The sequence below is a fragment of the Camelina sativa genome, chromosome 20 (assembly GCF_000633955.1).
Source record: "Camelina sativa cultivar DH55 chromosome 20, Cs, whole genome shotgun sequence".
NCBI classification, from domain to species: Eukaryota; Viridiplantae; Streptophyta; class Magnoliopsida; order Brassicales; family Brassicaceae; genus Camelina; species Camelina sativa.
Genome location: NC_025704.1, coordinates 9479565 through 9493258, shown reverse-complemented (window position 1 = coordinate 9493258; position 13694 = coordinate 9479565). Strand labels below are relative to the sequence as shown.

The window sequence follows — 13694 nt, the reverse complement described above, 5'->3', positions numbered from 1 at the left end:
CCTTTTTTTTTTTTTTTTTTTTTGTGCAACAATCATATGACTTACCTAAAATAAATCATTTAAAATCTCATGAAAATACATATCACTCGAAATATTAGATTGAATATACCCCTCTAATTTTTGATGATTTTCCTTCAAAAATATGTATTTTGGATTCTTTTTTTTTAAGAATATCCATTTTTATGTTTCCACTATAAAATCTAAACAAAATTCATATCAAAATTATTTTTTAGAAAGATTGTTTAATATATGCTTAAAACTAACAAATTAATTAAAAAAAATTTATTAATCTAGGCCATGAACTATTTATTAACTAAAAAAACTTGAGCTATCTCCTTTCGGAAAAACGAGCATGAGCTAACCGTCTGACCAAGCCGCTTTCGATCAATTTAAATCCTGATGAGAAATATATAACAAGAAGGGTCGAAATCAGTAAGCTGCTGAGATCAGCTAAGGCTTTAACACCTGAAACGTATTAAAACCATACTCAAGAATAATTAATTAACTTAAGCTACTTCCACCAAATGTTCTTCTAATTAATATACTCAAAGCGCATATGGTAAGTGAGAAAAATTAGAGAAACCTGTAGAAAGAGGTCAATTTACAACACAAACGAGTTTTGACTAAAAGTGACCAAAAAGCTAAGCATAAAAAGGAACCCTTTGCTAACCTCCCTCGCTTCTTTGTTTTCGAGTCACATTTGTCTTGAATCAGCTCGTTTGTAGGTATTGCTTCTATAAATACCAAAGATGAGCCAATGATTTTTACGAGAATACTTGACAAGATAATACTCGTAAATGAGAATACTTGACAAGGTTGAAACTGCAATCTGCAGAGCAGAGAGATCACTTAAGTCTTAAAAAGGTAAAATGCAAGAAATAGTTAAACAAACCTGCAAATACTTGTTGTTCAAATTACAGATAAGAACATACTCTACATCATGGTGAAAGTCTTAAGGTTCTAAAAACCAAAAACAACAAACCCCTTTTCACTAAACGCACCAGAAAATCTAACAAAAAGGAAACCTTGGGCCCAAGGGACCTTGGCGCTTCCCGTCCCTTTTCTTCTCTTAATTCCTCTGTTCAACAGTTTACAACGTTAAAAGGTGTTGCCCTATGATCAACACTTAAGAACTCTTTCAACTCTCCATGCATCTCTTTTGTTACACGCGAAGCAGGAACCTTATTCGAGAATCTGATTCTTTCCGACTTGGGGATCGTAAATATTGGCTCCGACCCATCCGCCTCGTTATAAGTATACTCCGTACATGCCTTAAACAACATATTCTCACATTCAAAATCATCAACATCATGAACGGATTCATACTTCAGCAGTTGGACCTTATAATCCAAAGCGTCATCAAGAATTTCAACCATGTCATAAAGACCAAATTCCAAGTCTTCAACATCAGTGTGACTACTCCAGTATCTGTATATCACCCAAACTTCACCAATCTTGGGGAGAATGGTATACTCAGTGCCATCCATGGAGGTTCGAGGAATTATCTGATGTGAAACCTCACTTGGGCTGATTATTTCGAGTACTTTCCTTGCGTAGAATGTTCCACAACCAACAGGCATTTGCTTGTCCACCCATTCGATAACATCCTTAGGGCACCTAGTAGCCTTTAGCCTACCTACGTGTAGTTTAATTACAGGATCCTGCTCAAGTGCCTGAGTATAAGTGATCTTCTGAATCCTACCATAGTACAGAGGCAATTCATCGTTACCACTGTAAAATGACCAAATCTGGCCAACAGTTCTCTTAATTCCTCTGTTCAACAGTTTACAACATTAAAAGGTGTTGCCCTATGATCAACACTTAAGAACTCTTTCAACTCTCCATGCATCTCTTTTGTTACACGCGAAGCAGGGACCTTATTCGAGAATCTGATTCTTCCGACTTTGGGATCGTAAATATTGGTTCCGACCCATCACTTAAGTCTGAAAGAGCAGATCAACAAAAACCTCATCACATTGGAGCAACAAATGCAAGAAAGAGTTAACTACTTTCAACTCAAAAAAACTAATCTACTTACAGATAATTTCAGACCAACTTGCAAATACTTGCTATTACATTATCATAGATAAGAAGATTCTTACATCATCATGGAGAGTCTTAAGATTCTTAACCGGAAAAAAAAACAAAACCATTTCTCACGAAATGCACCAAAATCTACAAACAAAAGTAGTCATAGGCTTCCCTCATTATCTTCGCTCAGTGGTCTGGAGCACTTAGGTGTGAAGGTAATGCTCTAGAATCAACACATAAAATCTCTATTAACTCTCCGTATAGCTCTTTGGTTACACGTGAAGCAGGAACCTTATTGNTTGGGGATCGTAAATATTGGCTCCGACCCATCCGCCTCGTTATAAGTATACTCCGTACATGCCTTAAACAACATATTCTCACATTCAAAATCATCAACATCATGAACGGATTCATACTTCAGCAGTTGGACCTTATAATCCAAAGCGTCATCAAGAATTTCAACCATGTCATAAAGACCAAATTCCAAGTCTTCAACATCAGTGTGACTACTCCAGTATCTGTATATCACCCAAACTTCACCAATCTTGGGGAGAATGGTATACTCAGTGCCATCCATGGAGGTTCGAGGAATTATCTGATGTGAAACCTCACTTGGGCTGATTATTTCGAGTACTTTCCTTGCGTAGAATGTTCCACAACCAACAGGCATTTGCTTGTCCACCCATTCGATAACATCCTTAGGGCACCTAGTAGCCTTTAGCCTACCTACGTGTAGTTTAATTACAGGATCCTGCTCAAGTGCCTGAGTATAAGTGATCTTCTGAATCCTACCATAGTACAGAGGCAATTCATCGTTACCACTGTAAAATGACCAAATCTGGCCAACAGTTCTCTTAATTCCTCTGTTCAACAGTTTACAACATTAAAAGGTGTTGCCCTATGATCAACACTTAAGAACTCTTTCAACTCTCCATGCATCTCTTTTGTTACACGCGAAGCAGGAACCTTATTCGAGAATCTGATTCTTCCGACTTTGGGATCGTAAATATTGGTTCCGACCCATCACTTAAGTCTGAAAGAGCAGATCAACAAAAACCTCATCACATTGGAGCAACAAATGCAAGAAAGAGTTAACTACTTTCAACTCAAAAAAACTAATCTACTTACAGATAATTTCAGACCAACTTGCAAATACTTGCTATTACATTATCATAGATAAGAAGATTCTTACATCATCATGGAGAGTCTTAAGATTCTTAACCGGAAAAAAAAACAAAACCATTTCTCACGAAATGCACCAAAATCTACAAACAAAAGTAGTCATAGGCTTCCCTCATTATCTTCGCTCAGTGGTCTGGAGCACTTAGGTGTGAAGGTAATGCTCTAGAATCAACACATAAAATCTCTATTAACTCTCCGTATAGCTCTTTGGTTACACGTGAAGCAGGAACCTTATTGGAGAATCTGATCCTTTCCTTTTTTGAGATCGTATATATTGGTTCCGACCCTTCTAGTTCGTAAGACTCATTCTTTCTAACTGCCCTTAACAACGTATTCTCTTTTTTACGATCAAACTCTCTGGAGTCTTGCTTCAGCTGTTGGACCTTATAGTAGTCCAAGGTGTCACCAAGAATTTCAACAATGTTATACAGACCATAATCAAAGTCCTCCTCATCCATGTCACGACTCCAGTTTCTGTATATCACCCAAACTTCGCCAATCTTGGGCAGAATGGTATATTCAGTGCCATCCATAGATGTTTGAGGTTTTATCTGAAGTGAAAGCTCACTTGGGGTGATTATTTCTAGAACTTTCCTTGCGTAGAACGTTCCACAACCAACAGGCATTCCCTTGTTCTCCCACTCGACAACATCCGCAGGGAAACGCGTGGCCTTTAGCCGACCTATGTGTAGTTTGATTACCGGATCGTGCTTAAATGCCTGAGTAAAAGTGACCTTCTGAATCTTACCATAATACAGAGGCAAATCATCATAACCACTGTAAAATGACCAAATCTGGCCAGTCTGAAAAACCTTCCCCTTGCTAGTGTAATGGATGGCTTGGCGTTTAGACATTATACTACTCTCAGAGTTTGAAGGCACGATAATCTCTTCGATTTTCTCTGGTAACGCAGCTTGGTCCAGCTCGTAAGCATCTTTTGGCACACCATTTCCTTCAACTCCAGTCAGTTTGAAGGAAGGAACCCTATGGGAGAACCGATACAAACTGTGAGGTAAAATACGAAATATACCTCCATAACCAGTTCCCATTCGGAAGAACACACTAGCAAACCCTTTGGCTTTATGCAAGTATGCAACATATACCCCACCTTCATCAGCGTTATCTGACAGAATCTCGACAAATTCAAACTCATATTTGCGGTGAGAATCTGGCTCTGAAGACCACTTCATATCCCAGTTCTTGAAAAGCGCCCATGTCTCGCCTTTTCTAGGAGATACACTAAAATGACAAGTGTTGATGAAACGACAAGTGTTGTCGAAACAACGAGTGTTGCTTAGTTCATTGCAATGGATAACATGTGAAAACATGGAACGATCTTTTGTGTTCTTATTTTCCCCAAGCCTGAACTTACCAACAGAAACAGGCAAGTCTTCTTCAAACCATAGCATCTCTTTCTCATCATGTGGATCTGGCTCAAGATATGTGATCCTAAGCCCGGATGAAGGAGCTGAAACTTTTCTGATCTGAGCATACAGTCTAGGCATCCCATCCTTTGAATTATAAAGAGCCCAAGTCTGACCAACAGCAAAGTTCACTTCTTCCCGCAGCTTATCAAAGTCGTTAAACTTTGGACCAGCACATTCAGAAGTGTTTGGTTGTACTGCAACTTCTGAACTTGTATCACATAAACCAAAGTTATTCTCTGCCTCATGATTCTGATAGCTCCCCAATGCAGCTCCCACTTGAACATTCTTGTTAATGGCATTTGGCAATGTTTCTTTGCAAAGATCAACCTCAAGGAGTTGCTTTCCGCTTCCAGACACTTCTCTTGCACCTCCAAAACCATCCGCCACAATTCTATTGCCAACTTTACTTAGATTGACAATGATATCTTCAGACTTACTTCCATTCTCAGTGTTAACCATTTCACCAGACTCATCATTCCTTTTTCTCTTCTCACCAACCTTGCCAGCACAGCTCAAACCAGGGGAACTTTCATTTCCAGAGAAATGTATGCCTGGATTCTTCTTAGTTGGGATTGTTATCTGTTGCTGCAAAGAGAAAGCTTGAACCTTTTCTTGCTGATTCATAGGTGTCGATGCAACCAAATCACTCCTAATCTGATGGTTCTGAACAGCCTTTTGCCTTCTAAGAAATTCATTTACAGTGGTATCCATCATCAAACTATTAAACACTCAAGGGAAGACAAATTCCACCTCTAACGGGTTCCTACAGAAAATACAGCATCTGGTTAGAATCGGTCTAAACAGAAACACGAAAACACAGGCGCCGAATAGACAAGAAGATGTGTGTTTGCAGAACATCTCACGCACAAGAAGAAAGTTCAAATTAAAAAGAAGCGTTTCATCAAGTCTAAAGAACGTAGTAAGAACCCTAAAATCAACTTCTCTCTACAACAACGAGAAAACCCAATGTGCGAAAAAAGCTAGAAAATTCTAATAAACCCTCTAGAATTCAGCTATAGCACAGAGACGACATCAAGTAAAAAAAAAAAAACAATCCACGAATGGGTTCGATTAATTTTACCAACAATGGTATCGGCGGCGACAGAAGCAAATCGCAGTCGTCCGCGGCGGAGACTTTTGTCGGGAAGACTAAAGAGTAGTGAAAGTGAACGGATGAAAAAGTAAATATATTCAGTCAAAGTGTTAATTTCTCTTTTGGCGGTAAATGTTCATCAACAGTGACATTTATTTGGCGGGAAACACATCAAATATTTTATAATTTGACCCTACAAAGAACCAATGATTTTTATAATCGTAAATGAAAACAAAACTTAACAAGGTAGAGATAACATTAAGTCTTAAAAAAACAACAGGTAGATAAAGTTTACAACACCACGTTACACTTACAGCAACATACTTGCACAGTTGCACTACAACTACTTTGCTAGTATTTCACATCATACAGATAGATAAATAAAAAGATACTTGCAACAAAATGTAACAAAAGCTAACGGAAAAGGAACCCTTGGGCTTCTGTGACCCTCACTTGTCTTTGTTCAATCAAAGTCTGAAGTCCCCTGCAGATTACTAGGCAATGCTGCTGAAACAACTTTGATAAGGTCTTTTAGCTCACCGTGTATCTCTCTGGTAACACGAGAGGCAGGAACCTTGTGTGAGAACCTAAGCCTTTCTGATTTTGGGATCGTAAATATCGGTTCCGACCCATCAATCAGGTTATACGTATACTCCTTAACCGCCTGAAAATGCATATTTTCCGGCAAATGCAGAACATCGTCAAGAACTCCATCGGAAGTGGGCTCGTGCTCCAGCAGCAAGACCTTGTAGTCCAAGGTGTCGTCAAGAATTTCAACAGTGTCGTAGCTACATAAACCAACTTTGTCGAACTCCATGAATTGATGCCAGTATCTGTATATCACCCAAACTTCCCCAATCTTGGGAAGAATGGTATATTCTGTTCCATCCACAGACATCTGAGGTGCTATCTGCTGCCAAACATCACCTGGAGTGATCTTTCTGAGGGCCTTTTTCGCATAGAAAGTTCCACAGCCAACAGGCATTCTCCTGTCGTCCCACTGGATCACATCCTCAGGGAAAGGAGTAGACTTTAACTCACTTACGTGTAGCTTACATGCTGCCTCCTGCCTCCTGCTCAATTGCCTGAATAAAAGAGATCTTCTTGATAAGACCGTAGTACAGAGGCAAATCACTATCATCGCCGGAAAATGACCAAATCTGGCCTATTTGAAAGACCTACCCATTATGTATAACACTAGTGTTGTTGCTACTTTCGCCACTACACTCCTTCCCCTCTCTCTTATCACCAACAACACTCATAGCAGGACTCAAACCAGGGGAGAGAAAATTATCAGCACAAGATGAAGCACCGTTAGAAGAATTGACATGATCCATCATCAAACAAAGGGACGAATGCACTCAAAGAAGGCAACTTCCTCTTCTAAGGTTCCTGCACAAATTCATAAATGGCCGTCAGAATCATATATTTCAACATTGGTAAGATAGTACATATTGAAACAAGCATAAATTTATGCTTAAATATAAGATGAATGACTTAGCATAAGTGAACAAGCATAAGTGAACAAGCGTTTATTCCTTAAATCACGCAGAACCTGAGTTTATAAAAAGAAAATGAGAAGCATCTCAAACTAGAAGAGAGTAGTAATATGAACATCCTAAAACAAGCCTCTTTGTATTTATGAAACTCAAACATCACCTAAACCCTAGATTCAGACGCTACATAGCGATACAGAAGTTAACAATAAAACATGTTTAAATAGATACAATACAATCAACAAACCAATTCGATCAATTTACGCAACCAAGAACAAACCTTAAGTCGTAGATAAATAGATTGAGTAGGAAAACATGGTCCTCCTGTAACTTATATATTATTTAGATTGAGTAGAAAACGATGATTTTTTTAGCGTAGTTAATGCATTTTTATTTTCAAAATCAAATAACTATTTAATGATTTTACTTTTACAATACATAACTATTAAATATATATATGCAATATTACAATTAAATGACCAGGTCAAAACTAAATAAATGTTCATCTTCTACTTTGTCTACTCTAAAAGATTTATCCTACTTTACTCGAGAATCATCATTGCATGCACTAAAGACGAACACTATGCACATTGGTTAATGCAAAACACGGCGCTCGATGAAGCATCAAGAGTATATATCTACTCCTGTCAAGTTTGTTCCCTAAACCCTTCCCAGCTACAGTGATATCCGTATTCTCTTAATAAAAAACAATTTCTAAATCCCCAAAAAGTGTCAATTTATTGTTGAGTCCAATTGGTCCTCTAATTGATAAAAAGATCTCATGCTTAAGGTTTAATTCCGAGATACTCAAATTATAGATACAAACTTATGGGAGACATATATCGTGAATCCTATATGTGATCATGGTGAAATCGTTTTCAGAGTAATGCATTGTAACTTCATATGTTGCATGTAAATTAGATTTTTCTCTTCTAAAAGATAAATATAATCATTCAGATTGCTCACTACCACGTCATATAGATAGAAAACTACCGACGGATCAAGTGACTAGTAAACATGGATCCATTCCTTCTCATCAAAACCACTACTTAACCTTTTGAGTTTTGACCAACAAAAGAAACAGTATCCTCCTACCTTCTCAAAATACATGATTTTCCATAGATTTTCCAACCAACAAAAGAAGCGCATGCTTCTAAACCATGGAGCAATTCTAGATAAGTTTTCAGGTCACCTTATACCAAAAAAAAAACAAACCTTTTGACATAACGCACCAGAAGCTAACAAAAAGTAATCCTTCCCCTCACTTCTTCCCCTTTGGGCTATGTCATTGAAGGTAATGCTTTAGAATCAAGGACTTCAAAAAGCTCTTTCAAATCTCCGTCTATCTCCTTGGTTACTCGGGTAACAGGAATCTGATGCGAGAATCTTAGAATTTTTGACTTGGGGATTGTGAATATCAATTCTGACTCATTCTCCCAATCACGTTGCCTATGCTCAGCTGCTCGCAAGAAATGTTTCTCTCCTTCATTTTCATTACCAAATGATGCGGGCGACAACGCCAAAACTTTATAGCCCAAAGCGTCATCAAGAACTTCCACAATGTCATACTCAAACCATTTTTCCAAGGCCACAGCATCAATGTTTTCGGACCAGTATGTGTATATGGCCCAAACATCGCCAATCTTGGGAAGAATGGTATATTCCTTTCCATCCATAGAGGTTTCAGGCACTATCTGACGTGAAACAATATCAGGATCGATGACATCGATACCTTTCCTCACAAAGAATGTTCCACAACCAACAGGCATATACTTGTCTTTATACTTGATCACATCCTTAGAGAAAGGAGTAGGATTTAACCGAGTTAGGTGTAACTTAAATTCTGCTGCCTTCCCGAATGCCTGAGTAAAAGTGATCTTATGAATCCTACCATAATACACAGCAAAGTTCCAGTAATAACTGTAATATGACCAGATCTGACCAGTTTGAAAAACCTTTCCCCCACTACGAAAGCAGAGAGCTTCTGGTTTGGGTAATACAGCTTGGTCCAGCTCGTAAGCGTTTTTTGGCACACCTTGTCCTTCAGCTCCAGTCAGTTTAAAGGAAGGCATTCTATGGGAGAACCGGTACAAACTGTGAGGCAGAATCTGAGATATGTCTGCATCCCCAGTTCCCTTTTGAAAGAACACACTTGCAAACCCTTTTGCTTTATGCAAGAACGCAACAGATACACCAGCTCCATCAGCGTAATCTGACAAAATCTCAACAAAGTCATACTCATATTTGCGGTGAGAATCTGGCTCTGAAGACCAGTTAATGTCCCAGTTCTTGAACAAAGCCCAAGTCTCGCCTTTTCTTGGGAAAACAGTGAAATGATCAGTGTTGCTTCCTCCATTGCAGTGGATAAGATGAGAGAATCTGGAACGATCTTTTGTGTTCTGACTTTTCCCAAACCTGAACTTACCAACAGAAACAGGCAAGTCTTGCTCAAACCATAGTATCTCTTTCTCATCATCTGGATCTGGCTCAAGATATGTGATCCTAAGCCCAAAGGAAGGAGCTGAAACTTTCCTGATCTGAGCATACAGTCTAGGCATCCCATCCGTTGTGTCATAAAGAGCCCAGGTCTGACCAACAGCAAAGTTCACTTCTTCCCGCAGCTTACTAAAGTCGTTAAACTTTGGCCCACCAACAGAGTCAGAAATCTTTGGTTGTGCCGACTCTGCTCCCCTGCCTGCATCTCTATTGTTATGTAAAATACCGCCATTTCCAGGATTGCTACTACTTGCACCATATTCGTTCCTCTTTCTCTTCTCACCAACACTCGTAGCAGCACAAGATGAAGAAAATGTTAAAGAATCGTCAGAAGAAGTGATACCCATCATCAAACAATCAAGAAGACAACTTCCTCTTCTAGGGCTAACCCTGCAGAAAAGACAATTATAGACATTGCCGTCAGAACTATGTTTGTATAAGATGAATGACTTAGCTAGTTAGGTAATGGACAAGCTAACAGGTAAATCCAAAATCAAGTATCTGACACAAGAAGAAAGTAATAAGAACCCTAAATTTAGCTTCTTTGTAGATATAAAACCTAAAACTCACGATTGGTAAAGATAAATCTATGATTGTATAAGATGAGGATGACTTAGGTAGTTAGGTTTTAGACAAACGACCAGGTAATTCAAAAATCAAAAGTGAGGCTAAATAGTCAAGTGCCCCCAAAACACAAAGTGTGAAACATCTCAAACCCTAAATGTAAATGAAGCGTCTTTGTAGTTATGAAGAAACCCAAAATTCGCGATTGGGGAAAATGCGAGAACACCTAAACCCTAGATTCGGAGTGGGACATAGAGAGATGCAGAAATTAAAAACATGAAACCAACGAACCGATTGGATCAATACGAAACCAGAGCAAAACTTCAGTCGTCGTCGGCTAGCTTGTAGCAGGTTCCCCTAGCTCCTCCAAAGAAAAAATATCCCACTTTTCCCGAGATTAGTCCATTGGGCGGGAAAATCATCAGAGACTGTTGTGTAGTTTAATCACTTTAATAATTCTTGTTAATAATTCCAATTTTTAATTTATTTTACGGATCTCACACTATTTTACATGATTAATAAAAGATGAAATTTGTATGTGTGAAGCTTTTAGTTTTCAACTTTCAAGTTTACTACTTTCTTATTCTGAACTGATGTGAAGCTGCAAACGGCTAGAATCACACCAAAAGGCCACAACAATGCTCTTGTGATTACTACTTTAGCTTCATAGTCTTGAAACCTAGCGTTTGAACTCTAGAATCAACTTCAAAAAGCTTTTTCACCTCTCCGTTTTATCAAACTACACAATAACCGAGATAGATTACTACATACCAAGCTGCAAATACTTGCTGTGTCTCATCACATCACATAACATCATACTAAAACATCATGAGAGGGAAGTCTTAAGATTCTTATACATAAGCCTTTTTCCCCAAAAAATGCACCAAAAGCTAAGCTAGCAAAAAGGTAATCCTTGGCGCTTTCCGTCCCTTTTCTTTTCTCAAGTCCTCTGTTCAACTTCGACAGTGTATAACGTTAACAGGTGTTGCCCTATAATCAACACTTAAAAACTCTTTTAACTCTCCGTCCATCTCTCTCCTTACACGCGAAGCAGGAACCTGATTCGAGAATCTGATCCTTTCCGACTTTGGGATCGTAAATATTGGCTCCGACCCTTCATCCTCGTTATCAGTATACTCCGTACATGCCTTAAACATCCTATTCCCATTTTCATCATCATCAAAAAAGGATTCGTACTCCAGCAGTTGGACCTTATAGTCCAAACTGTCATCAAGAATTTCAACCATGTCATAAAGACCAAATTCCAAGTCTTCAACATCAATGTGACAACTCCAGTATCTGTATATCACCCAAACTTCACCAATCTTGGGGAGAATGGTATACTCAGTGCCATCCATGGAGGTTGAAGGAATCATCTGATGTGAAACCTCTTTTGGGGTGATTATTTCTAGAACTTTTCTTGCGTAGAATGTTCCACAACCAACAGGCATTTGCCCATCTTCCCAGGCGATAACATCCTTAGGAAACCTTGTACTCTTTAGCCGACCTATGTGTAGTTTGATTTGTGGATCCTGCTTAAATGCCTGAGTAAAAGTGATCTTCTGAATCCTACCATAGTACAGAGGCAAATCATCATAACCACTGTAAAATGACCAAATCTGGCCAGTCTGAAAAACCTTCCCCTTGCTAGCAAAGTAGATGGCTTGACGTTTAGACTTTATATCACTCTCAGAGTTTGAAGGCACGATAATCTCCTCGATTGCTTCTTCTGGTAACGCAGCTTGGTCCAGCTCGTAAGCATCTTTTGGCACACCATTTCCTTCAACTCCAGTCAGTTTGAAGGAAGGAACTCTGTGGGAGAACCGATACAAGCTGCGAGGTAATATACGAAATATGCCTTCATAACCAGTTCCCATTCGGAAAAACACACTAGCAAACCCTTTGGCTTTATGCAAGTATGCAACATATACACCAACTTCATCAGCGTAATCTGACAGAATCTGGACAAACTCATACTCATTTTTGCGGTGAAAATCTGGCTCTGAACACCACTTAATATCCCAGTTCTTGAATAGTGCCCAAGTCTCGCCTTTTCTAGGGGATACACTAAAATGACGATTGTTGAAGGAATAACAACTTCTGCTGAAACAACGAATGTTGCTTAGTTCATTGCAATGAATAACATGTGAAAATATGGAACGATCTTTGGTGTTCTGATTTTCCCCAAGCCTGAACTTACCAACAGAAACAGGCAAGTCTTCTTCAAACCATTGGATCTCTTTCTCATCATCTGGATCTGGCTCTAGATATGTGATCCGAAGCCCAAAGGAAGGAGCTGAAACTTTCTTGATCTGAGCATACAATCTAGGCAGTCCATCCGCTGTGTCATAAAGAGCCCAGGTCTGACCAACAGCAAAGTTAACTTGTTCCCGGAGCTTTTCAAAGTCGTTAAACTTTGGACCAGAAGTCTTTGGTTGTACTGCAACTGTTGAACTTGTATGACATAAACCAGACTTGTTATCTGCCTCAAGATTCTGAGAGTTCCCCAATGCAGCTCTCACTTGACCATTCTTTTTCATGGCATTTGGCAATGTTTCTACCTCAAGGAGTTGCTTTCCGCTTCCAGACTCTTCTCTTGCACCTCCAAAATTCTCCGCCACAATTCTATTGCCAATTTTACTAAGATTCACAATAATATCTTCAGACTTACTTCCAGTCTCAGTGTTAACCATTACACCAGACTCATCATTCCTCTTTCTCTTCTCACCAACTTTGTCAGCAAAGCTCAAACCAGATTCAAGATTCTTACTTGGAAAATGTTGCTGTTGCTGCGAAGAGAAATCCTGAGCCTTTTCTTGCTGATTCGTAGGTACCGATGCAACCAAACCACTCCTAATCTGATGGCTCTGAACAGCTTTTTTCCTTGTAAGAAGCTCATTTACAGTGGTATCCATCATCAAACAAGTAAACACTCAAGGAAACACAAATTCCACCTCTACGGGTTCCTACATAAATACAATTTCTGGTTATCAGATACTATATGACACATAAACTATAATGTAAACAGAGATGCGAATATACAAAACGCCTATTGATAATAGAGATGTATACTTGTAGAAACAAAAAGTTGAAGCAATTAAAATCTAAAGAATAAGAACCCTAATAAATCAAATTCGATATACAATGAGAAACCTAAACGGCACCCGAGAACCTAGATTCAGGCTACGACACAGACGACAACAAATAAAGAGTTATGTAATTCACGAAAAGGTTCGATCAATTTACCAACAACGGCGAAAAAAAGGGAATCGCAATCGTCGGCGGCGGAGACCTTTGTCAGGCTAAGTACAGAGTGAATGAAAGTGAACGCGAGCGGATTAATAATAAATTATATTCAGTGTTCTTCTTTCTCGATTTAAGACCAAAAAAAAAAAAAAAAAAAAA

General features: G+C 38.8%; 6 protein-coding genes and 1 pseudogene across 7 annotated transcripts in view; all 7 read right to left on the bottom strand.

Annotated features, from left to right (window-relative positions):
* LOC104772360 lies at positions 1083–2208 on the bottom strand. Its single transcript, XM_010496987.1, has 3 exons — positions 2184–2208; positions 1877–1943; positions 1083–1773 (listed from the first exon to the last, which is right to left on the bottom strand). Exons 1-3 carry the CDS (start codon positions 2206–2208, stop codon positions 1083–1085), a joined length of 783 nt encoding a protein of 260 aa, XP_010495289.1.
* LOC104770217 lies at positions 2059–5805 on the bottom strand. Its single transcript, XM_010494609.1, has 3 exons — positions 5722–5805; positions 3444–5403; positions 2059–2322 (listed from the first exon to the last, which is right to left on the bottom strand). The coding sequence occupies exons 2-3, from the start codon at positions 5352–5354 to the stop codon at positions 2218–2220; spliced, it is 2016 nt and encodes a 671-aa protein (XP_010492911.1). The 5' UTR covers positions 5355–5403; positions 5722–5805; the 3' UTR covers positions 2059–2217.
* Positions 2370–2970, bottom strand: LOC104772075. The gene is made up of 3 exons (XM_010496728.1): positions 2951–2970; positions 2413–2894; positions 2370–2380 (listed from the first exon to the last, which is right to left on the bottom strand). Exons 1-3 carry the CDS (start codon positions 2968–2970, stop codon positions 2370–2372), a joined length of 513 nt encoding a protein of 170 aa, XP_010495030.1.
* LOC104772359 lies at positions 6067–7070 on the bottom strand (annotated as a pseudogene).
* LOC104772358 lies at positions 6755–10648 on the bottom strand. 2 transcript variants are annotated; one of them, XR_002036864.1, is made up of 4 exons: positions 10581–10648; positions 8445–10115; positions 6916–7125; positions 6755–6818 (listed from the first exon to the last, which is right to left on the bottom strand). XR_002036864.1 is itself a non-coding variant. In XM_019241658.1 (2 exons), the coding sequence occupies exon 2, from the start codon at positions 10073–10075 to the stop codon at positions 8510–8512; it is 1566 nt and encodes a 521-aa protein (XP_019097203.1). In that variant the 5' UTR covers positions 10076–10115; positions 10581–10648; the 3' UTR covers positions 8298–8509. The 2 variants fall into 2 exon arrangements, 1 of the variants encoding a protein (XP_019097203.1); XM_019241658.1 differs by lacking the exons at positions 6755–6818; positions 6916–7125 and having other exon boundaries at positions 8298–10115.
* Positions 10991–13618, bottom strand: LOC104770216. Its single transcript, XM_010494608.2, has 2 exons — positions 13536–13618; positions 10991–13255 (listed from the first exon to the last, which is right to left on the bottom strand). The coding sequence occupies exon 2, from the start codon at positions 13205–13207 to the stop codon at positions 11243–11245; it is 1965 nt and encodes a 654-aa protein (XP_010492910.1). The 5' UTR covers positions 13208–13255; positions 13536–13618; the 3' UTR covers positions 10991–11242.
* The window catches only part of LOC104772357, an 8057-nt gene continuing 7805 nt past the window's right edge, over positions 13443–13694 (bottom strand). The window contains exon 3 of the mRNA XM_019241831.1: positions 13443–13472. Within this exon, the coding sequence (XP_019097376.1) occupies positions 13443–13472 (30 nt within the window). The remainder of the gene's footprint in view (positions 13473–13694) is intronic.